This window comes from Cyprinodon tularosa, unplaced genomic scaffold (assembly GCF_016077235.1).
Source record: "Cyprinodon tularosa strain WSP-4 unplaced genomic scaffold, ASM1607723v1 ctg37, whole genome shotgun sequence".
NCBI lineage: Eukaryota > Metazoa > Chordata > Actinopteri > Cyprinodontiformes > Cyprinodontidae > Cyprinodon > Cyprinodon tularosa.
In genome coordinates this window covers 365,796-389,570 of record NW_024039085.1, presented here as the reverse complement: position 1 = coordinate 389,570, position 23,775 = coordinate 365,796, and the positions used below count along the sequence as shown (strand labels likewise).

The 23,775-nt window shown below is 36.6% G+C and overlaps 1 protein-coding gene across 1 annotated transcript in view; it reads left to right on the top strand.

The window, feature by feature from the left end:
* Window positions 1–17,574, top strand: part of loxl4 (lysyl oxidase-like 4) — a 30,704-nt gene extending 13,130 nt beyond the window's left edge. The window contains exons 5-15 of the mRNA XM_038296451.1: window positions 1,645–1,683; window positions 2,811–3,024; window positions 3,129–3,306; window positions 7,208–7,362; window positions 7,448–7,615; window positions 7,892–8,054; window positions 8,147–8,390; window positions 11,409–11,524; window positions 12,774–12,910; window positions 16,912–17,023; window positions 17,107–17,574. Coding sequence (XP_038152379.1) covers window positions 1,645–1,683; window positions 2,811–3,024; window positions 3,129–3,306; window positions 7,208–7,362; window positions 7,448–7,615; window positions 7,892–8,054; window positions 8,147–8,390; window positions 11,409–11,524; window positions 12,774–12,910; window positions 16,912–17,023; window positions 17,107–17,177 — 1,597 coding nt within the window. The 3' untranslated portion in view covers window positions 17,178–17,574. The remainder of the gene's footprint in view (window positions 1–1,644; window positions 1,684–2,810; window positions 3,025–3,128; window positions 3,307–7,207; window positions 7,363–7,447; window positions 7,616–7,891; window positions 8,055–8,146; window positions 8,391–11,408; window positions 11,525–12,773; window positions 12,911–16,911; window positions 17,024–17,106) is intronic.
* The last annotated feature ends 6,201 nt before the right edge of the window (window positions 17,575–23,775 follow it).

The following is a 23,775-nucleotide window of genomic DNA, read 5'->3' as shown; positions in this document are numbered from 1 at the left end:
AGACAAATTTATTCTCTTTGTTACAACTACCGGTATATGCAAATATGTATTAAATTCAAACCACCTGTAGTTTAGTCAAATGAAAGACCAGGATGTAACATTTACAGCCTGCTCTCTGAAAAGGAAGAACGGTTAGCTGATTTGTTTGTGGTGAGGTCACAAACAAGTCAGACATGTTTGCCTCATCAGGAGTGTACATACACACTCTGCTCTCTATAAACCACTGTTGTGAAGCCACATGACAGACACATTAGAGTATTTTATAAGACTAATTTAAGACACTGTAAAGGATAAATTCAGAGCTCCAAACAATCACAGTTTGCTTGAGGTTTATCGAACTTCTCTAGGCTAGCCCTAACATTGTTTCGAATTAATTTAAATTAGGTTGATTCAGAAGTCTTAATTTCATTTGGAAATAATCAAAGTTTTGGCCTGCATTATGGTTTTTGTAATTGCATTTGTACTTTAATGGGACCAAAAAAGAAATGAGGCAACTGGGTATAAAATATCTAGTTGAGTAAATGCATAGCTCAGATGATTGTAGAATAAAGGCTTGCTAAATATGAAACCATCCTAAAATATTTTTTAAAAACACATATTTTTAGGACAGCACATATTTCACGGAAATAGGTTATATGATTCTGGAAAGTGTACATTCATCAATCCATGACTTCATGCAGCTGTCAAACAGGACATTAGGTCATGGACAACGAGCCTCTTGATTCCAACATCCTCAGTTTGTTTTTCAAGGTTTGTGCTTTGACTATTACAGGAGCATGCTGAGTTTCATGTCAGCAATGCAAATATTGACCCGCCTTCGCTTTCATTCAGATACACATAGATGTGTCTGTTTCTCCAAAATGGGAGAGCTACTGAAAACAGCATACTGAGTTTTAGTAAACATTTCGTTTAAGTGTTCTTGAAAGATGTGGTAGAAAAATAGTGCATTAATTTTAATACATCATCTTTTCCAGTGAAATGTAGGTTAATTTCTCTTGTTATGGCAGATAAGATATTTGACATTTAAGAAATATAGTGTCCCACATAAAGTATTGGTACAAGCCACATCACGACAGTGGTAGCTTGCCTGTAGCCATGTGTATCGGTTTAATTTAGATCATGTTTTTGTTGTAGAAGGAATATGGCCTTTGCAGTGGTCTGCGGATGACTTGGCCTGGGCCAAGCAGCATGTACTCTTTGTTACATTATGTCTCTGCGGGTTGAACAGAGGGATTTCCTCAATGCCATCCGAACTGAGCCAGCCCAAACATTACTGCTTAGTTCCCTCATGGTAACACAGTTTTTGTTTGTCTATTGTTCTTGGTTCGCTGAAATGGCATGCAACATTTTTTTTTGATTGCATGGGTGGTTTTGATGGTGACATTACAGTTCAGAATATATTAGGTGGTTTTTTATTTTATTTTTTATCCTTCATACTTGGTATGCATATAATGTTGGCCTCATGTTATATATTGATCCTAATTCTTAGATTCAGTGGGTCCTACACAACTAAGTCCTCATTTCACAGCTTTGTGCTTAATAACTTTTGACTCTACAACAGCCTAAGTACGTCATGGTAGAAGAGGACAGAACTGTGAAATATTTAACATAATTTTTGACTTTTTTGGTTTTGTTTCTTTTCAGGAAAATATGGGATAACAAGGTTAAAGATCCTTCAACAAGGTAATTAAAACAACTACATGTTCAAAGATGAATAGCATGGGATACATGGAGTCCTGATTTAGATCTGTTTCAATTAATTTAAATTAAATTAATTAGATTTCAGTTTTTGTTTTGCTAAACTATAACAAGCTCTACTGATGTAAATGTGGACTTTGTTGTTGTTTGCTGGTAAAATTCCATCCATTCAGTAAATGTCTCATCTAAGAGTTAGTTGCTCATATAATTAGTCAGCTAGGGAAAGCCAAGAATAGATATATGCTGTCCCTCCAGCAAGTTTTGGTTCTACTACAGGGTGTTTTCCTGGTGTCTAAAGGACCTCAGAAAAGAAAGACCCTGAAGGCATTATGATCACCTCTTTAATGCTGTGTTCAACCATTGAAAGCTTGATTTATCCATTTGTATATGGGAAGTTGTTCATTATGCAATGATCCATAAATCACTACAATGGAGTGACATTGAAAAAGCAAGCTCCCATTTATGTAAGTTTTGCCCTCCCTGTCTCTTTCTGTTTAATCCTGAAAACTGAGTTTAGCTGAGGCCAATTTGGTTTAGAATCCTTTAGATGTTATACTGGGCACTTCTGTGTGCTCTCGCTATATATATGGCTACTTCTAGGTAGATTTGCCATTTCCCTTTTTTCTCCATTTTTGCAAAAAGGTTCTTACTGTGATTTGCTTGAGTCTAAAAGCCTTAGAGGTGAGCTGTTACCCTCTTCAAAAATGTGTTGATCTCACTGAATTTAACTAATTTATATTGGTGAGGATATGTTGCCCTTTGAGATTGTGTACTCTACTTAATCTTGTCGGACAATGCTAATTCTTGAGTCTATAGGTCTTGTGGTCATCAGGCGGAATCAAGCCCAATAAAACCTACCTGAAATAAATGTGGTTAATCACAGTTACAAGCACAGGCACTATTTCACCAATAAAGGAACGTTGGTTTGGATACATTCGTCTTGATTTGATTACACCACTGTTGATTATATTCTGTGGTTAAAAGGACCATACTAAAAATAATCTGTTGTAATAATAAGAAATAAACATTAGCATCGCTAAAAATCTAACCAATGGGACATCATCTTGTCCAGAGCTTAAATATATAACACACTATCTTTTTTGTTTCTCCAGGCTAAGCCAAATGGCAAAAAAGAAAGGATTCTGGGTAGAGAAGGTGCACTGTCTGGGCACAGAAAACACTCTATCAGAGTGCCACGCTCAGCTGTCAATCCCCCGAAGTCCAACCCCATGTAAAAATGGCCAATTTGCAGTGGCCAAGTGCATACCAGGACCTCAGTTTGCTCGCATCTCCTCAGGAAGACCCCAGGCTCCTTATCCAGTGGTGGTAAGATTTAAAAGAGTTATATCCATGTTAGAACTATCTGTCTCTGTTTCAGTTTCTGTTCTATAAAGAAAGGAATCTCAATCTAAATGTTCTACCCTGTACAGCCTGTGCGTCTCAAGGCAGGTCCCAGGTTGGGTGAAGGCCGTGTAGAGGTTCTACGAAATGGGAAATGGGGGACAATTGTTGATCGCTTGTGGGACAGAACGGCGGCCAGTGTTGTGTGCAGAGAGCTTGGGTTTGGTACCGCCAAGGACGCCCTGCACGGAGCATACATGGGCCAAGGTAAGACAGATACACTCAAAAGACATTTGGAGCTTTTCTGATAAATATATATCTATACCAGGTGTTCTAAGCAGTTTGGTGGTTCAAATATGTTTATTGCGCATCATGGTATTCTAGGGAGAACAAGGAGACTTTTGCTTATCTTTTGCTTATTGCAGACACCGCACCCGTCTGCCCTGACTGATTAGATAATGTCCTGGCATGTGCGTTTGCCTTTTTTTCAAGGTGTGTTACCTTGTGAGCTGCAAATATGTTGATTGCTCTATCTCCAGCTGTGATTATGTGAGTTTTGTGCCAGTGGTACCAGCTGCCCAAACACATGTGCATGAGCACTCACACTCTAACAAAAAGACTATGGTGGTTTATTTTAGTATTTAGCAACTCAACCCAGAGATGAAATCCTGTAAGATCTAAGCTAGCTTTTCATTTACTCACCAATGCTTTTTTTTCCACTCTTCAACTGGAAATGTCCAGCTCCTGTGTCACCCACAGTTACAGCCAGTATCCAGCTGTTTCAGTGGTGTCCCCACCCTTATGATATGTGAGGGAGAACAGCTTCCCCATGTCTCAGGCTACCAGGGTGTAGTCCTAAATTACATTGAAGAGGATGAAATGTGGGATGATGTTTCACTGCTTCAGCATTTTGGATGATCAAAGCCAATTCAATTTTATGCTATTTCTGTAGATGCCATTTCTGCCTCTTTACTTTTTGATTAACCAGCTAAAGTCTAATTTACCAAATGTTTATTTAATTATTTGTGTTTTTATTTGGAAGTTATTTTCTGTTTAAAGGGTTATGAGCAGTAGTTAACTGTCCTGGCACCTTTATGTTGAATGATACATTCAAAAACGTATACATTCTCTACATGTTGGTATTCAGCAATTTAGAAGGAAATACCTGAAAGGACCGCAAGTAAAAAACTAAACATCAAAACTGAACACGCAAAAATATGATAAAGTCTAAACCTACATATGTGGATGATCTGTATATACCCCATGCACTTTTTCCTCCTTTTGGCACCCTCTTATATATTGAGCTGATGTGACAAGGGAATTTCTCCACTGTGAGATCAATCTCAATTAATCTCAATACCTTGAAAATCTTCATCGCAGCACATGTGTCAATGCATTGAGGTATTGCATTGAGAGAAGTTGTCATCGGGAGTTGTTTTCCACTCCAGCTGCAACTGCTGCACTCAGAAGCTGCAATTTCTGCACCCAAGTATAACTGGGTCACTCGATTGTCCATATGATGAATAAAAATAAACTCCATAGTTGTTTAAACATTATACCTTATAAAGGAATGTCAGAGAAAGGGATTATAAATTCAAATTGTTATCACAACTGTAAACGTGTAAGCCCTCTGAGAGCCAGATGACTGGAACTGTGAGGCAACATGGGAATAAGTATAGCTGTGTCTGTCTGTCTGTCTGTCTGTCTGTCTGTCTGTCATCTCATTAAAATAACTTCAAACAGCAGGTAGTATATTATGCTGGAAAGTTTTTCAGCTTAAACTGCAACTTAAAGCTGGTTTACTCGCAGTTTATTGTCCCTTGCTTAACTCCAACTATCTTGCAATTATTATTATTAGTTTTTCAAATTGGAAAATCTTTATATGCACATAAAAAAATGGTTTACATTATATATCTCTACGAATGGGTCTGCTATCATGGAGGGATGAGGCTAGTGAAGCATACAGCCACCCTCTAATTACATACTTAGTTAAAGCTAAAAACGAAGCTCCTTGTTTGCTTTTCATTCGAAAGCTCACATATACAGTACTGTACCCTGCTACTTTAATGTCAAGGTCTTATCACAGCTCCTCGTCTATAGCATGTAGCCTATAATGCACAACTGCTGTGATATATCATTTCCATTAACATCAGTTTCCATTACTCACATTGTACCAAATTTAGTTAAGTTTAAAAAAAAGACGAAAACATATTTGGAACATTTGAATGGGAGATTAGTAGAGTTACAAAACATTAGGAAACTCACTACATACATTTGTTTTGGAAATTTAAACATGAATGCCACAAGAGAGCAGGTAATTAATGTGTGATTAACATATTTTATTATCGTTATTCTTAGTGTTCCTAAAACATAGACCCTATAATAAGTTAAGATAAATTGATTCTCACTAATGTTTTGGGATTGAAAGTTTTATGATATTGCTAGCTTTCTAAATTTAGCAATATATCCAATATTCAGGCTTTAATAGTTTAAGCGATTTGGAAGTACAGCTGATGGTAGCTGTTCAGAAGCCCAAAACAAGTATTGAAACACACCTGAGCATGATGAGCTAATTTATGCTTTGGGAAACTTTCAAATTGTATAATGTAGTTTTATTAACATACAAAAAGACAAAAAGACTGGCAAGCATTCATACTTAGTAGATCAACAAAGACCCTTTTTTAACAAGACACTTGAATATATAAACTATTTATTTTTTATTTATTTTACTATAGCACATTTATCACACCTACTAAAATAGAAAATGTTAGCATATAGGCTACCATTTATACATTTTAAGGTTTGAATATGTGGTTACAATCCTGGTGGGCTTTAATCGTCTAAATGTCAGGAGAGGGACAGGCTTATTCAAACGTTTAATTTATCCAATTTACTAAAACTCATATCTGATCATGTCTGGGGAAATAAAAATCAAAGACATTGCACAATATTTACTGGAACGCAATTTATAATAAAACATTTTCTTTTTCAAGATATTTATTATTCTCCAGAATATTGAAAATAGTACTTATTAAAACATGTTCTTCTCTTTGTTTTTTCTAAAGGTTTAAATAATCAAGCCTTTTTCCAGTACATACTCAGTTTAGGATCATCATCATCATCATCATCATGAACACTCAATTAAATGACACAAAAATGTCTCTCTTTCCTTTTTAAACCAACTGTGTTATTTGTACTGTGTAATTTTGCCATCGAGGTACACAGAGTGTCCAATGGTTACAAATGAGACCAAGGCACCCTCATGCCTGTTTGTTTGTTTGAATATCAAAGCATGTGTGGCTGGTTTCTGTGGATTTATTTTAGGGTTAGGCTTAAACAGATCATGCCACAGTTGATTCTGAGGATCTCTCTCATGAGCCTTTCCCTCAACAAGTTAAACATTGGGAGATTAGATCAAATTTGTGGCAGATAAATGTGGAAGTGGGGAAGATCTGTACTTTTTATACACACGGTGTGAACCAACGCATGATGACCACTCTGCAAGCTAACCTACAATTTGTTAAAACCATCACACAACCAAATCAAGTTAGGCTGCAATCTAGACTCTGTTATCTCTCTTCACCCCCCTTTTCTTGTGGTTTTTCTCTATCTTGTTGATTGTGTGATTTCTGCTCTGTTTGCTGCCATGCAGGTTCTTCTTTTTCAACCTTTTAAGGAAATAGTAAAGCTGCTGTTTGGTCTGTGTTTTCACATCCTGTAGCCATTTACACCACTGCTTTTGAAAGACCCTTTTCGCCCATCATTGTCTATATTATTAAAAGATTATCTCGATCTTAACACACACCAGTCAGCCTTTTGTAAAGCTGACACACATTTGGCCTTGTTTGCTCACTCAGGGTGGCAGACTACACATAATGTGATTGTTGTTGATGTGCTCAAAGAAAAAGAATGGTGGTAATGAGGTATGACAGATGCCTAAAGTAGATGTTTTTGCTGACATGTTTGGCTTGCAGGACTGTTTTGTCATGACAGATATAAACTTTTCATTGACTGTTTGATGTTAAAGGTGTCACCTTTTTTTTTCTTACAGCACTGTGTTTGCATTGGATGGCACAAGACACAAAATATATATAGCTGTCGAGTTGTTTTAGTACATTATTCTTACACACATTCTTCTCATTTTTGACATCTTTTCTTTTATTTTCAGGTACAGGACCTATTCATATGAACAATGTACAGTGTATGGGGACAGAGCGCTCTATACTGGACTGCTTCTTCCAGGAAGTTCAACCTTGGACATTCAAACACACTCAGGATGCTTCAGTACGCTGTAATGTTCCCAAGACCGGTGCAGAGAAAACGGTATAAAAATTAGATCATTAGTTCTCTTGATGCCAGTCAGAAGTGTGTGTGACCCATTAGATCTTCTAATCTCCTTGTTGTTCAGGTGCGTCTAGCGGGTGGTAGAGCCTCTTCAGAAGGACGTGTAGAAGTTTTGATGGAGGTCGGGGGACGTAAGCGTTGGGGCGCTGTCTGCAGTGAAAACTGGGGGATCAATGAAGCAATGGTGGTGTGCAGACAGCTCGGCCTGGGTTTTGCTGCGAGTGCTCATCAGGTAACATACTCAGCCTGTTACAACTCCTCTTAAAAGTGCCAGCTTTTCTAAAAGTTTTAAAGGCTTCTGCTATGAGAATTATAAAGCAGAACTCCTTCGCACAACAATATATAAACATCTGATCTCTTGGAATTGTCAAAATCTCATGAACATGTTTAGTTATCAAAATGAGACTTACTTTACCTCCTGGAGAATGGACATTTCTAAGTTCTCTAAATAATGAGCCATGGCGATCTTCTTCATGTTGGTTGTTTTAACATGCTATTACTTTGGCAGGAGACTTGGTACTGGTCTGGTAATGCAAACGCAAGTGAAGTGATACTTAGTGGGACTCACTGTGTGGGAACAGAGTTTTCCATCCAGCAATGTCGTCGCAACAACCATGTCCACTGCCCTCGGGGAGGAGGAGCCAAGGCTGCTGGGGTTAGATGCTCAGAGAGTATGTTAAACCTTTTTTTTTTACAAACCTTACGATGTCTCTTCTCTTCTGCTGCCACAATTTCAACATATATTTCATCTTACATCTTTTAGCTGCTCCGGACCTTGTTGTAGATGCCCAGTTAGTCCAGGAAACAACCTACTTAGAAGATCGACCCCTCCACTTGCTAACTTGTGCTCATGAAGAGAACTGTCTGTCATCATCTGCTGCCAGAATGAACTGGCCTTATGGCCACCGACGCCTCCTGCGCTTCTCTTCCCGTATTATGAACCTCGGTCGGTCCGACTTTAGACCCAAGGCAACTAAAGAAAGCTGGACATGGCACCAGTGTCACAGGTAGGAGCTCACAGTTAAGAAGTAGGTGGAGGTGACAGTCTATTGGTGAATAATCTTGGGGTGGAACAATCTGGTTCCCTGTTTTTCTAGGAAATGGACTAAAAAAGCCAAATCTGCATCTGTTCTTAAATGATTAATATGAACATTGGAACTGATTAGTTCTGCTTTTTAATATCATCTACTATGTCTAAAACTGCGGTTATGGCATCTTATTCAAGACATATTATCACTTATCCAACAAGACCAGCATTGAGCTGAAACAAATACTTTTTTTTCTTGTCATTCAGTACCTCTTAAAGAGTCAGTGGGCCTTGTGCAACATTTTTGCATTCTTGACCTAACTTTCTCTTACTTTTTTCTCCTGCAGTTGGCTCTTACGAATCCGCCACATCGGATTTAACAAACATTCTTAGCTTCCGTCAATGATTGTAAATAATCCTCGTAAACCTGATGCAGTCCACCTGGCCATAAGTGAGTTCATGTTCCCAAGAAATGTAATTCAGCATATTTCTTGCCTTATTATTACCATATAAGGCTACATATAAGCAGTGTTGGGAAAGTTCTCTTTCTACGTGAACTAGTTCAAAGTTCAGTTCACACATTTTAAAATGAACTAGTTCAGTTCATAGTTCATAATTCAAAATTTTGAACTAAGTTCACAGTTCCAAAAAATGAACTAGTTCATAGTTCTTTTTTTTTTTTTCATATATTGCTCAATTACATCATAGCCTACTGTAGAACCACAGACAGCAATTATTTTATCAGTTGTAACACTGAAACTGTGCGTCAGATTTCATTTTCATATCCAGTTTTGAATCCTTATCCAACCAGGGTTTACATTAGCATCGAGGGGACAGCATTTCCCCATTGTTGCTTTAACGCTTTGTTGCTGTCCATTCACTTCACACTAGTAGCAGCTGCAGCTTTCACCCCTACAGTATATTCTCAAAAACATCAGGAAAAATGTGCTGCTTGAATGGTCTTTTTTATGAGGAATTATTAAAAGAAAAACAGGAAAGTAGTCTTTAAGGTGCAAATGTTTTTTTTTTTTTAATTATTTTTCCATTTGAAATTCCATTTCAGTACATACTAAAAAGGAATACTGGAATCCTGGAAAATTATACCAGGCAGATTTAAGTGCGGATTTTTTTACTGAAAGCCGGCGGGGAAAGTTTGCAGAGAAATGTAAGATTGTTGCGATCATCCTCACCGACCACCTGGTCATAAACCTGTTTTAAGTGATCATACTGCTGCTTTGTCGCATCCACGGTAGCCTCCATGCTGCTGTGGCTTCCACGCTGCATTTTGTTTTGATGACGCACGCGGCTGTAGGCTATGACACTGGTAGCTGGTGTTGCCAGATTGGGTGTTTTCCCCGCTACATATTAAAGCCTGTTTACGGTGTGATTTAGCCGGGGTTTCGCCTGGAGGACTCTATAGAAATCTGGCAACCTATTGAACGGAGTTGAACTGAGAGAGCGTGCCGTTCACAGACACCAGAATGAACGAGTTCACAATAACGTTCATCAGGCAGTAATACAGTACGTTCAGTTCACGTTCGTGCAAAATATGAACGAGTTCATGAACTTTCGTTCAATGAACGCGTTCAGGCACAACACTGCATATAAGTCGTAAGGCTATGACTTCCCCTGCTACCAAAAGGAGTTTATTCATAGAAATGGCATTGAAGACAAAGAAAAAAAAACTTTACAGGTTCAAGGATCGAAGATCTGCTGAATGAGAGCTGAGCAGCAGCATTAAAGGATCAGTAAAAGCCAAGAAGTGGGAAATAAATTGCAAGAGTTTTAAGTGTCGCGGTTACACTGTTACAGAAGTAAAAACAATAAAAGAAAAATCATTTGATGTAAAAAACATTATTTTTGGATCAAAACTACTGTAAGTGTAACAGATTATATAAATGAATGAATTAATAAATGAATTCTCCATTAGCCAAGATCACAACGTTCTGCTAAATCTCCTTCTAATACACACAGACCTGTACTATACATCTCCAGATGTCTCTTCATCACAGTTTTCATCTCTCTCATACAATGCATTAACTTACAAATGTTAACAGTGAAACTCGAATTCGATGAATTCAGACGGACTTACACCAAATATTCCTGCGGAGCTGCTATGGAATGGTCAAATGGAGAGAGTGGATTTCCCCATTGTGGGACAATAAATGGATTTACATTACATTATAGTTTAATTTCACTACTCTATTCACTGGGACACTTTTTTTGGGTTGGTTTTTATACATTTCAGTTCTGGTTATGACAAAGTGTGGGTAATTTCAAATTATATGAAGACTTCCACAAAGAATCACACATTCCCCTGCCTTACCATCAACACTTGTAGTTTCCGCTGTATAATAGCACAGATTAAGAAAAGAAAGAAAAATCACAAATTTATACAAAAAATATTATTAACAGACTTCTTGATAAATATTTCACAAATAGTCTTTTGGGAGAAAATGAAAAAGTTTCCTTTATGCAATGACAACTTCCTCAATGTGTAGTAACTTATATGCACCTTTGATAGAAACTAAACCGGCTGACAGGAAAATGAAAAAATGCTAAAAGCTTGCTGAAATAACCATAGGTACCATTTATTTGACATTTTACATTGGTTATCTCTTTGAAAGCTAGAAACAGTGTTGTCACCTATCCTAATTTGCTAGCTTGTCTGCGGCAGTGGTAGATGGACAAGAAAACTGCAGGTTAGACAAGGGACAAGCTGTTTTTGGCAAAATCAAGTCTGACTCAGTTTGCTAAAGCACAATGTACTTATGCATGGACGTTTCAAAGCTCTCTTTTGACTTAGAGAGAGTAAATAGCCCAGCCAATCTGACCCTAAAACAAGCCTCTATTAGAGGTGTTCTGGTGACACCCTGTTCATATTCAGGCAGTGAGGTCATAGCCTAAAGCAGCCATAGGAAGCCAGTGTTTGGATATGTAAATACCCTCAGTCAGCAGATTCAGACTTTCACCTGGACTTTCCCCTCTGACATCACAGGCACTACCACAGCATCGAGGTGTTCACCCATTACGACCTGCTGACGCTAAATGGCACAAAGGTTGCAGAGGGACACAAAGCCAGCTTCTGTCTGGAGGACACATACTGCCCTGAGGGTAATGTTCATGAAGTCATGTTTCATATTAGAGACAGGAAATATATTTAAATATTTCAGCTTCCAACTATTCACATTTGCACACTGTGGCTAATGTATTAGCTCAGGGGACATGGAGGTTACCTAAATGAATGGCAAACTGGATCCCTTACAGTCTGCTTAACAACCTGGTGAAGCGATTAAAGATACTAAGCTTTTCATTTTGGATTGTCAAAGCACGTGGAGAAAGAAAGATTACATCCAAGAATTTTTCTTGCATATTTTTATTCTGATTTTAATGAAATAGAGCCACAAATTTTAGTTACTCACTGTTTGTCTTACTTTGAAATAACGGACTAGGTTTTAGATTGTTGCTTTTCAGTTTCATGGACCGAGTCCAGAGGGTTCATTCAAATGGACGCATGTCTAGTTTCAAGCTTTGGAGAGCAGGTTCACAACTAGACTGTGTCCTGTCCCACTAGCATTTTTTAAATATGCATCGATTATCTCAGAATGTCTTAAACACTTTAGATTTTTTTTTAATTTTCTGATGACACAGACTTCCTCTATCTTTAGGGTTTAGAATCAGGTCATGGTGAGACCTTACCTGTCCCCTGTGGAATTGTATAGCAATAACTTCCTGGATCTTACTGTGAAACAAGATCTTCTTATTATTTTTTGATAGAATCAGAGAATGATAGAAGCAAGTGAAATGCACAATGAAAAAGTTGAGGTTGTAGACTCCTCTAAATATCTTGGCACTTTGTTTGATAAGCAGTGAAGAAGTTCACAGTCTTTAAATGCAAATCTGACTGTCAAGAGGGGACAACTGCAAAAGCTTAACTCTCTCAGTGTTTCTAATACAATTTGAACCGTTTTCTTTATCAGTTGGTTTAATGGGTAGTAAAGGACAAAACCGCCTTAAAAGGATTGTTAATATTTTCTCCTATTTCTTTTTAATCAGAATTTTTACTTCTTGCTTTCAAGCCATGTTATAAATTGCTGTAGTCTGAATCTAATCTCTATTCTAAGTCCTCTATTCCTCTGCAATCTGCTGTTGAATATGAACAATACCTAATGGTGTGCTTTTCTTTTATAGTTACTTATACTATGCTTTGTTCAACTGATGAATTATTGTGGTTAGTGGATAAATTTTAAAAAATACAAGCTGCAAACATGAAATCATTTTCAATTGATAAAGAATATCCTTTATTGTCCAAACTGGGAATGTTGTTAGTGACAAATATGTTGACAAATGTGTTTTGTCACAGGGATGCAGAAGAGGTTCTCCTGTTACAACATGGGTGATCAAGGCATTTCTGTTGGCTGCTGGGACACCTATCGCCATGACATTGACTGTCAGTGGGTTGATGTGACAGATGTACGACCAGGGGACTACATTTTCCAGGTTAGAGGTGTTTTTAAACTCTCCCAATCCATTGTATCTATCTTGGATGGAAACTGTAAATCTAACAACTTTGGTCATGGTGCTTTTGCTTCCCCTTTAAAGTAGTCGAACAGAAAAATTAAGTGCACTTTCCTACACCCACAGTTTGAGTATAATGTGTAAAGGCCAGTTTTAGGGTCATGTTATGTTCTCCTGCTACAAGAGGGTGGAACAGTTTAGATTCTAATGAGGCAAGTTCTGTTAGCAGCCAGCTTCTCATGCATCTATAATGAGGACTATATATTATGGTAGAAAGGGAGTTTTACAGGTTGCTTATTCATAACTTACTGGTTTTTGTTCTTCTAGTCCGTTTAAAACTGCAAAAACACAATTTTTATTTCTACCTCTACCATTTATACCCATTTTATTTCCTCAAGTCTTTGCAACTAGCAGTCATAAACAGATCAAGCACTCCAATCCCATTATCTCCAGTTTTCATGTCAGAACCCTGAGCTGCTGTGGTATATGGGGTTCTTCAGATCATGACAAGCTGCCAATTATCTCCAAGCTGTGGGAGACAAATCACAGTGACACTCACCATATGAACCCCTTAGTTAATTATTGCTGTCACCCAGTCAGTTAGTGGGTTCATTTGATGATTATTGCCCCTACACAATCAGTGTCTCTTAATTGATGCGTATGCATTATTTGGTAGGTTTGTGTATTTTAAACATGTTATGTAGGGTTTGTTTTATAGTAGTTTAGCATAGCGTGAAGAAATATAAAGCAAGCCAAGCAGTGAAGAAGTTAAGAGTCTTTAAACTAAAAAAAACCCTCAACCATCTTTAACAACAGGCTTTACAAAGAAAAAAAACAGCTGGCCTGCTCTTGAACCTGCCAGACATGCAACAATTTACCCAAATTAACTATTGGCTTCCTTTAGTAAAGCAGCACCTAGTTCCCCTTTACCATTAGGAACGGCTAATTTGCCACCAGTGAATTCCTCCTGCCCTGTTTTTATTTTTACTGCCTCCTTTCAGCTAAGAGATGCCTTCTGCACGGTACGCTTAGGACCAACGCTGTAATTTGCTCCAAAAAAATGAAGGGACACTTTTTGTTGGTGCATTGCTTTGTTTTCAAAGTTTTCATCCTGTTTTTGGTGTATATTGGCTTCTTTCTACCAGAAGCTGTTTGGAACCTTTACTTAAAGTGGGTGTAGTAGTTTACAGAGCAGCTATTAGAGTTAATAGCTTCACAGTATTATCCCTTGGCAAGATTAGTAGAATAGTTGTATCAGCAGGTTACAGAGCTGCTCTGTAAATGACACGCCATTAGAACATGTATGGTAGCACCCAGAATATGACTGATTTCAGACATATAAACATGCTTACTCATAACTGCTCTATTGCAACAGACTTGGCTTTTAGGCTGAAACTGTTTTTATTTTTGCAGAGTTATAGTGGTATGAGATGGGGCGCACGTTCCTCTCATGCAAGAACTTAACCATGCACTATGTTATAATTTTCTTTCCATCAGACCCCTGTAAATGTTGCAGAAAGTCTTCAGTGGCCAGTTTTGTCTGGCAAGATATAAAGAAGTTGGCACATGGTATAAACATTTTTACAATGACTTTTTCCTGACAGATCCACCAGTGTGTTTCATATTTTCCATGAAACATGTTAAAAGCCAGTGTTCAAATGGTCACACGCTCATATATGGAAATCCTAATTAAAATCCTTTAAGGCATCAGGTCCATGTGAAAGTTCGGCACATTTTATTTATCTTTACAAATTGGAATTCAGCATGGAAAAGTCATCCGGTTGTTTTTTTTTTGTTTTTTTTTATAGCTGAGGAACAGATTGGCTATAAAAATGACACCACTCACCAGTGCTGTTTAATAATAGCCCCTCTTACAATTTTACTTGCAGCTACTATTTTCTTAATGTGACTTTCCTAGTAAGGGGGGGAACAGCAAGGGATCAAGTCATTTCTTTACAGGTTGAAATCAACGCCTCTTTTAACATGATTAGGTTTAACACATGCTGTGTTTTTGTGGCTGCTAAGTATTTTTATTCTTGTGAACCTGCTCGGTCTGGAGTCTTCAGCGACCTCAAATCGGTTTTCTTTATGTGGCTCACTTAGCTGTCTGATCTGCTGCACCTATATGTAACATCTTGTTCATTTAGATTAATGCTTTTAGTGACTCTAAAGACAACATACATGACAGAGCTCCATGTAACATATTGACCATCAGCGTTTTTGATTTCTTTACTATTTTTTTAATGCCACCAGAGACAGAAAGGGTAATAGCAGCATGAAGGATGGCAACAAGTTACAGGCTATCAATGAGAAAATGAATTCCATCTATTGAATATTAAAACAATAATTGTTATTGACTTAATCAAATATAGAGCCAACATAATGATAGATAAATGTTATATGCAAAATTTGTGAAAATAGCTTTTCCCTAGCCCAGAAAAGGCATCCTTACACTTGTGTGTGTCAGAGATGGTCTGTCTTCTTGGGAGAGATAGTCCAACATCCTGTTTCTATATAGATCAAAATGAACCTTTCATCCTTATCTGCATTTCTAGAGAATGGTTCATTTACTCAATGGCTTTAAATGGACCTCAGCTCTCCAAAAAACAGCTGAAATAATGGCCTAACTGCTGCCCAGACATTGCATGGGCCTGTGCTTCTTTACTAGCAGTGTAAAGTCGAGGGCATCCCTCCTCTAGTCTTTGTCACATTGTTTTTTCACTTGGTTGCAATCCATTTAATTTAAATAGTGTTATTTAAACATAAAAATCTAGTCCAGATTTCAAGTGCCAAGTGAATCTTGATGTTTTGTACTTTTCACATGTTACGACGTGTGTACCTCACCACTGGTATTGATACTGAAAGAGTTAAACATGAGGAAAAAAAATAATTTACAGAAATATTTCATTATTTTAGTCTAGGAAAGATAGTTGTTGAATAACATCTGACCAAATCTTTACAATTAAAAGTCTTCGGAAAATTTTAACAGATTAAATTGAGCATTTTTGCACATTTCGGTGAAATGAATGTATATGATGAAAAAGGTAAAAAAATTACACATTTAATATGTTTTTTTATCAATTAAAATTCAGTTGGCTTTTTTTTCAGGAGCTTTATAAATTAAGTGTTATAATGTAGTGTGGTCTGGTATGGCTTGGTACACCGGCTTGGACCAATTTCCCTTTACCCACTAAAGAAAAATATCCTGCCTCATGATGTTGCCTCAACCATAGTTTACACAGTTCCCATCTCTCAAATATCAAACTGGGGTTTAAATATTTTGTGAGCAATGCTCTGCACAAAGTATTGCATATTTTGGTTGCTGCCAGGTTCTAAGACTCTCAAAAGTTTAAGCGAGATAAACCTTTTGCTGACAGTTTTTCTAAATGCATTACTATAGAATCAAACATTTTTTGTACTTTGGACAAAAAGCTTTATTCTGATCTTCTGACCAAGATTCAGGTCCATTTAAAAGTTCCCCACATTGTATTTATCTTTACAAACTGGAAACCTGCATGGAAAAGTCATCAAGGCCGTCTGTTTATAGCTGAGAAATAGATTGACTATAAAAACAATACAAGTCATGAGAGGTGTTTATTAACAGCCGATCTGTTTTTATGTGAAACTACTGTTTTCTTACAATGACTTTCCCAGTGAAGGAATGCCAGCAATGAATCATGTCAAGCTGTCTGTAGAAGTTAACCCTTTTCTTGACATGCCTAACATATTAAATATGCTTTGTTCTAAACTATTCCATTGCAGCTTTAGTTGTATGTTTAGTATAGCTGTGTTGCTGGAAGTTAAAACCATTTCAAAATTTTTACTGTTTTGCAACCTGTAGCAGGTTGTCTCTGCGGAAGGCCTGTATAGCTCTAGTTAGTCTTTCCAAAGACTTTTGATTTTTCCTGTCTTTTGCAAATACTGTTTTTTATGACTATCACAATGAAAGTAGACCAAGCAAATAATAATTTCATGCTTTACAGGTGGAAGTTAACCCCTCCTTGGATATGGCTGAGTCTGACTTTATGAACAACGTCATGAGATGTCGATGCAAATATGATGGCCACAGAGCTTATATGTACAGCTGTCATGCAGGTAAAGACTGAAAATGTTCTATTTTTTTCATCCAGTCAGATTTCTAAGTTTTTCTGATATTATTGTATTTTTGTTTTCTACAGGGGATGCTTACAGCGCAGAGACGGAAGACCTGTTTGAGCACCAAAGACAAATCACCAACAATTTTGTGTAGTTCATTGCAGGGTCCAGACTAAAGGCTTTCTAGTGAAGCACAGAGACTATTTAAAGTAGGCTAAAGTCGAAAGGCCCAGGCATCTCAGGACGGTAGAACCCACAGTTATAATGATACAGTGCCTGCTGGTGTCCTGGCAAATCTGGGTAAAACATTCTTGAATATATGTGACACCAGCAACTATCGCATCAAGTCTTCTACTAACTAGAACATTTATTGGTTGCAGCAGAGGTGAAGTTGTAGCGTTGTCAGCATCGTTTCTTGCTATGTAAAGAAAAAAAGATAAGATATAGATTTCAGCTGTTCAGAATTTAACCAAAGTACAAACAATTAATACTTAAAACAAACATAGATAAAAAGAAAAGGAAAACTGGTGTCATTCCTAAACTGGATATAAAAACTATTTACTGTTGGAAAAACAGAGATGAGATTGTGTGGTTTATGTCATAATCCAGTAAGTGTGGTTAATTAACTCGTTTATACACATTTTGCAAAAAAAGTTAAAACAAATTTCAGATGTTAGCTTTAGCTTACAAACCTCTTCATTTTAGTTTATAGTCGGTTAATTTTGAATATTGGTGCTTTCTTTTCATACACCAACAATACTGTAATATTATGTCACATAAATCTTAAATATGTTTTAGATTTAATATTTTGTACAGCATATTTTCAATACTTCTGTTTAATAGACATGCTTTATTTTATAAATTCTACTTTTCTCACAAATTATCTTTTATCAGTTTATAACATATGTTGTGCTTCACCTTTCGAGTATATAACAGGAGGTCATTTGTTTAATAGAAGAAAGCACTTTATCTTTTTAACAAGTATTCAGATCAAGTCCCTTTATTAATTAGCCGCAATGTTTTAAATTTATGTTTTTATTTAACCTCTTTATCATTTTACATACTGGAAACTCCAAAAGGGGTTGTCATCAGGTTTCTCGTTCATTTTGCTATTGAAACTGTATTTTATTACTTTATTTATTGGGTTCTATACAGCATGACAAGTTGTTAGATTTTTATCTAAACGTTACATCTAAAATATTTTCTATTTTTCCAGGTATACTCATCAAGGGTAAAATGTTTATCCTGTAATGTTTCATCCTGTAGATGAATAATTTTAGTTTGTGTTATTTTAATCATTAAAACAATTGTAACTGTATAGTTTTCCTCTTCCAGCCTCTTGTGGGAGAGAAAACTGGTCTGACAAAACCACAGTATTGTGGTAGACAGGCGGGCTGGGTTTCAGAACATATAAAAAGCCTTTTAATTACCGCCGCTTGGTTAGACCTAAGGTTACAGTTACGATTGAGGGCTCGGGCTTGTGCTTTATAAAGAAACACCATGGATTTGTTACTTCTACAATCATTGAAAAGACAATAATTTGATTTAGCATTTTTGCTTAAACTACACTATATATACTGATTATCTGAGAGACTCAGTGAAAGATGGGAAGTTAAGGAAAGAATAAGAAGTGGATGATATCTGGTAAATGATTTATTCAGATGTTCAGATTTAAAAAAAAAAAAAAAAAAAACTGCCTTGTTGTTGTCAGCCTCATGGAGACCACAGGCTGGCATTTCCAGCTTCTCAACAAAAACAACATGTTTGGGAGGAAAAATAAACTGTCCAGGCTTTAAAGTAGTAAACAGTGGCCTCTTTTTAACTAAAAGAGGCCCTCAGAAATGTACTGTACTCTCTTTTTTTGAATAAGTAGTAGCTGTACAGACATTTAAAAAGCTTCATGGGGGTTAGTGTTGCTGACCCAGCCTTTTAATCTGTTAGATTTTTACTTTGGTTTTATGGCTTAACTTGTTCAGATGGTTCAGTTAATGGTTTTTGATGCATTTAATTCTGACTAATTTAATCAATTTAATAACTACAATATACGTCTCATGTCAACCTCATATCTTTTACATTTTCTTGAAGGAGTGTAGCGTTAAAGTCTAGAAATGTTGAATTTAAGGTTTGCTGTTTTTAATGCTTTTGACTTTGACATAAAACCATTTTCTGTTGTTTGTGTTATTTAAAACTATGTGACTCCATAGTATGAGTTGGTTCATCTTCCTCGTTTTACTGTATTGCTACCTATGCTCTATGCATAGCACTGGGATATTGTTTTCTATGGCCAGTTTTGCTTGCGCCTTTAAAGCTGAGAGTGAAACCCTAAAAGCGCTGACAGACAGTAATATTCATAGAAAGCTATACTCTCAGGGACTTTGACCTCATTTAAACAATATATTTCATATGATGTGACTAGTTTGAATTTTTGCTGTGATGACAACAAATAAACCAGAGCGGTTCGGGAATGTTGGTGCTCTTACAAAAACTAATTTGAACCCACATGTTTACTTTGTTGGGAAGAATTTAAGGTATGGCAGTGATAAGCTTTGTTATATTTCATGCCCTGAAGGAACTTCAGATAACTGTGGATGCGCACTGTCTCAGTCAGAGTCAAATCACAACCCATTCATTTATCATTACTGTGAATCAATAAAACTTCATCTCACACTAAGCTGTCTGCTGCTTCCTGCCTCTTTCTTGTTAATGCATGGAACATTGTAAGCATTAATCCCAAAGTAGCCATGGAAAATACTTTTGTCTGCAAAAGAATAGATTGAAGTTAAAAGTCCTCTGCAGAAGTACCCGTTCAACCTAAACACTTCACATGTGTAACTTTATAACCAAAGACCTCAATGTTCTTTTTTTGGCATTTTATGTTAAAAATAAACATTATTTATACAGTAAATATTACCTTTGAAATGTGGTATTAGTCAGGTTGAGTGTTTCTGAACATCAATTTCAAGTCTTACTGCTGATTTTTATTTGGCATTTGGTCTGAATATTGATAAGGCCATATGCTTTGAAATAGGTCAATCCTTGTACAATAATGTTTAGTGTTCTCATGCTTGAAACTAAAACTGCCCAGGGCTCAAGTGTTTTGCATCCTCTAACATTTTCTTAACGGATTGCTATGTATCAGTCTCTATCCATCTTAATGTCAAATCTAAACATCTTCCTTTTCCCACTGAAAGGAGATTTTCCAAAGCATGAAATTATAATCTCCATGATTCACTGTGTACACACATGGACACATTGTTTGGTACCCCTTGTTTAATGTAAACAAAGCCCACAATGGTCATAGAAAGTTAGAATAGATAAAATATTCAGTAAAAATGAACAAATCACTCAGGCATTGCCTTTCAAGCATGCTTTATAACAGACTAATAAAAAAATAAAATAAAATAATGAAACAGGCCAGGACAAAAATTATTTTACCGTTGACCTAATATTTTGTTGCACAACCCTTTAAGGATATCACTGCGTTTCGCGTAACTTTTATGAGACTTTTGCAACCTTTCACTTGGTATTTTGGCCCACACCTTATGAGCAAACTGGTTCATTTAACTCAGATTTGAATGGTTCTAGATGGGATGTTTCAGCTCCTTCGGAAGATGGCCAATACTATTTAGGTCAGGTTCCATAGAAGACCACTTTAGAATAGTTCAATGTTTTCCCTTTTATCATTCTTGGGTGTTTTTAGCTGTGTTTTGGGTCATCATTCTGTTGAAGACCCATTAAAGGAATAGTACACCCAAAACATGATTAGCCTTCATTTTCTACTCAACCCAATGCTGAACAACACTCTGGAGTACTTTTTTGATATCTCAAATGCATCTGGAGATCTGGGAGGCTTCTTGCTGTCTGCTGACATTCAAATAATGGAGGTCTATGGTGCCCGAGGCAGAAAGGTCCATAAAAGTCCACAAAAAAAACGTGTCAATATTCCTCCATACTGCTCGTCCAATGTATTCCAAGTGTCCTGAGTGGGTAGCGTCCATAATTTACTCGAAACGAAGTCATTTAGAATGTTTTTAGAGCATAAACAGTAGTGTATAGGATTTCCTAAAAGCGCGTTCACGAGTCTACGGAAACCGCGGCAGACCAAACCAGATGAAAGTGCGCAACTGAGATCAGGCTTTCTGACACTCAGCAGCACATTTCTCTCTAGAATCCCTCAATAGTCTTGAGATTACATTGAAACCTGCAGAGATTCAAGACATCCTGTATCAGATGAAGCAACACAGTCCGTCAACATAACAGAGCCTCCTCCATTTTTCACAGTAAAGAGAGCCTTCTCCTTGGTCATCTCCAATTTAGTCAACTCAGGCTTTTTTCTGGGCTCTTTTATTTCATATTAACAGCCTTTCACATGCTTTTCTTTTATTATTATTATTATTATTATTATTATTATTATTATTATTATTATTATTATTATTATTATGTAATATCCATAGACAACCCTTGATACACACCATGATGCCAAACAGCACAGTGACTATAGCCCAACATATAGGCCCACTGACTGATTACAAGATTGTAGACACCTGTGGTGGTAATTAGTGGACACACCATGATTTAATTAACATGTTCCTTTCGGTACATCCTTTTTGTTGTGGCCTGTTTGATGAGGTTTCTTTTTAAATCCTACCATTAAAGAATGGTTGAACAAAATAACCTCTGACTTTCAGTTGCCTTGTGAATATTTGCAAACTGCAAACTAAAACAAACAGCAGATTTGTTAATAACACAGCCAAAGAGTGGACCCATTTCCTTATTTTCTCACCTGAGAATGGTACCTTGACAGCTTCTCCAAGGTTATCATGCGCCCTTTGCTACTTTCTAATTAACTTTCCCCTTGTCTGGTCTTTCAGTTTGGATCAGCGGCTTTATACAGTAGCTTTAACGTTGTACCAAATGCTCTCCAGTTTCCCATGATAAACTGCATAAGATGTTGAAAGCCATAATTTGTAATTTTCAGTAACATCTAATGGTCAGACTTCAGACTGCAGCAAAATTAACTGCCCCCCCACACCGCCTCTCTCCTCCCACAATATGGAGGCTGTCATCATTGTTGTGCCACTTCATAGTTAAAAAGAACTAGCTAAAAGTTCAGTTTACTTAGCTAAAAATGAAATAGTTCACGCTCATAGTTCACGTTTTTCAAAGTTCACAAACCTATAAATTAACAAGTTGAACTAGAGGTAGAACAAGTTCATCTGGTAAATTAGGCCACAATCCTACTCAATAGAATCTCGTATTTCCCTCTTTAAATACGTGATCCTAATATACAGAAAGAAATAGAAAATACTTGATGCAGTCAAGGTGTACTGTATGTGCGTTGAAGCCTTCACTTAGTCAAAATACACAGAACTTCAAAAAACAAAAATGATGTCATACGTTCCTCATTCAGTAGCAGATATTTCCAAAGATAGCTAGGATGGTTTAATTCGATATGGTACGTTACATTTAAAATGGAGGTGGCTAAAGTACTGAGTACTGAGACATGCTTGTCTGTTATGCTGTTTGCCGTATTAAGTGGTGTAAAGTTAAACTAGACTTTATCCGATGAAAAGTGTCGTTATCAGTTGAATGTACAGGTTAGCCTTGTGTGTCACTAACTATTCTCATAGCTTTTACTCTATTTTACTTTGTAAAAACTACCTAAATTACATTTTCCCTCCATGAAAATAGTAGGCATACTAAAATAATGTATTTCCTGAGAAAATAAATGCATTTAAATCATTTCTGTTTTATCACTCGCCTGTGCCTGATCTGTGCCAGAGATCGGAACCCATGCTACTTCCAGGAGCTAACTGTTTTGGCTTTGGATTTAAACACAAATCTAATCTTTTTGAGTTTAATTTTTTTCTTTGGTTTACACTTTATTGTATATAGTCCATGATCTAAAGAAAGAAACAACTAAAATACAGAAAAACATGGTGGAATCTTATTTTTCCGGACTACTCTGAGCATGTCCCATGATGACGTTCGACAAGCAGCAATGGAGAAAATGTAAAAAGCATCAAATTCTCTCAGAAAAGTTATAAAACATTTTTGAGAGATGTGCATAAGCATTCTATAGTGATTTAAGGATAGAACTAATTACCTTCAATACCATAATAACATTATTTATGTTGACCTGGATGAATATTTATATACCATTTATGTCAGTAAATCCCTGTAACTATTAATCACTGTACCTTTAAAGCTTTGGTATTATTTTATAACCTAACCCAGCTTTAAGCTTCACCATACTGTTATCTCTGACCTGTTTGAAGTTTTTCTTAAATTTAGGGATTCTTTCTCTTTAATGAGCTTCTTCAAAAAGAATCTATTGCTTTTACAGACAACTGGAGAGATGGTAATTTATAGCAGGCAGCCACTATTTACTAAAGGCAATTGTTTACACTGGATTGTATTTGAGAAAGGAGGCAGAAAGTGCTGCACTTTTAGATATATGAGGTAAAATCAGTTAAAAGCAGATATTTATTTGTCTTCTAATTTTGCACGTATCCACTACATTTTGGTTAGTCTACCAGACAAATCCAATAAAATAAGAGATTTCTCTTTGTATTCTAACAAATAAGGTTAAGAAAGTGTGAAAACTTTTGCAAGTTCTCAAGGTTATCAGATAATATTGCAGACAGATGACAGACAGGTTCTAAGATATATCTCTAGATTTTTGGAAGGTTTTGTTTATTGAACACAAATAGTGATTTCCTTACAGCTGCATTAATACATCTGTCTCTGTC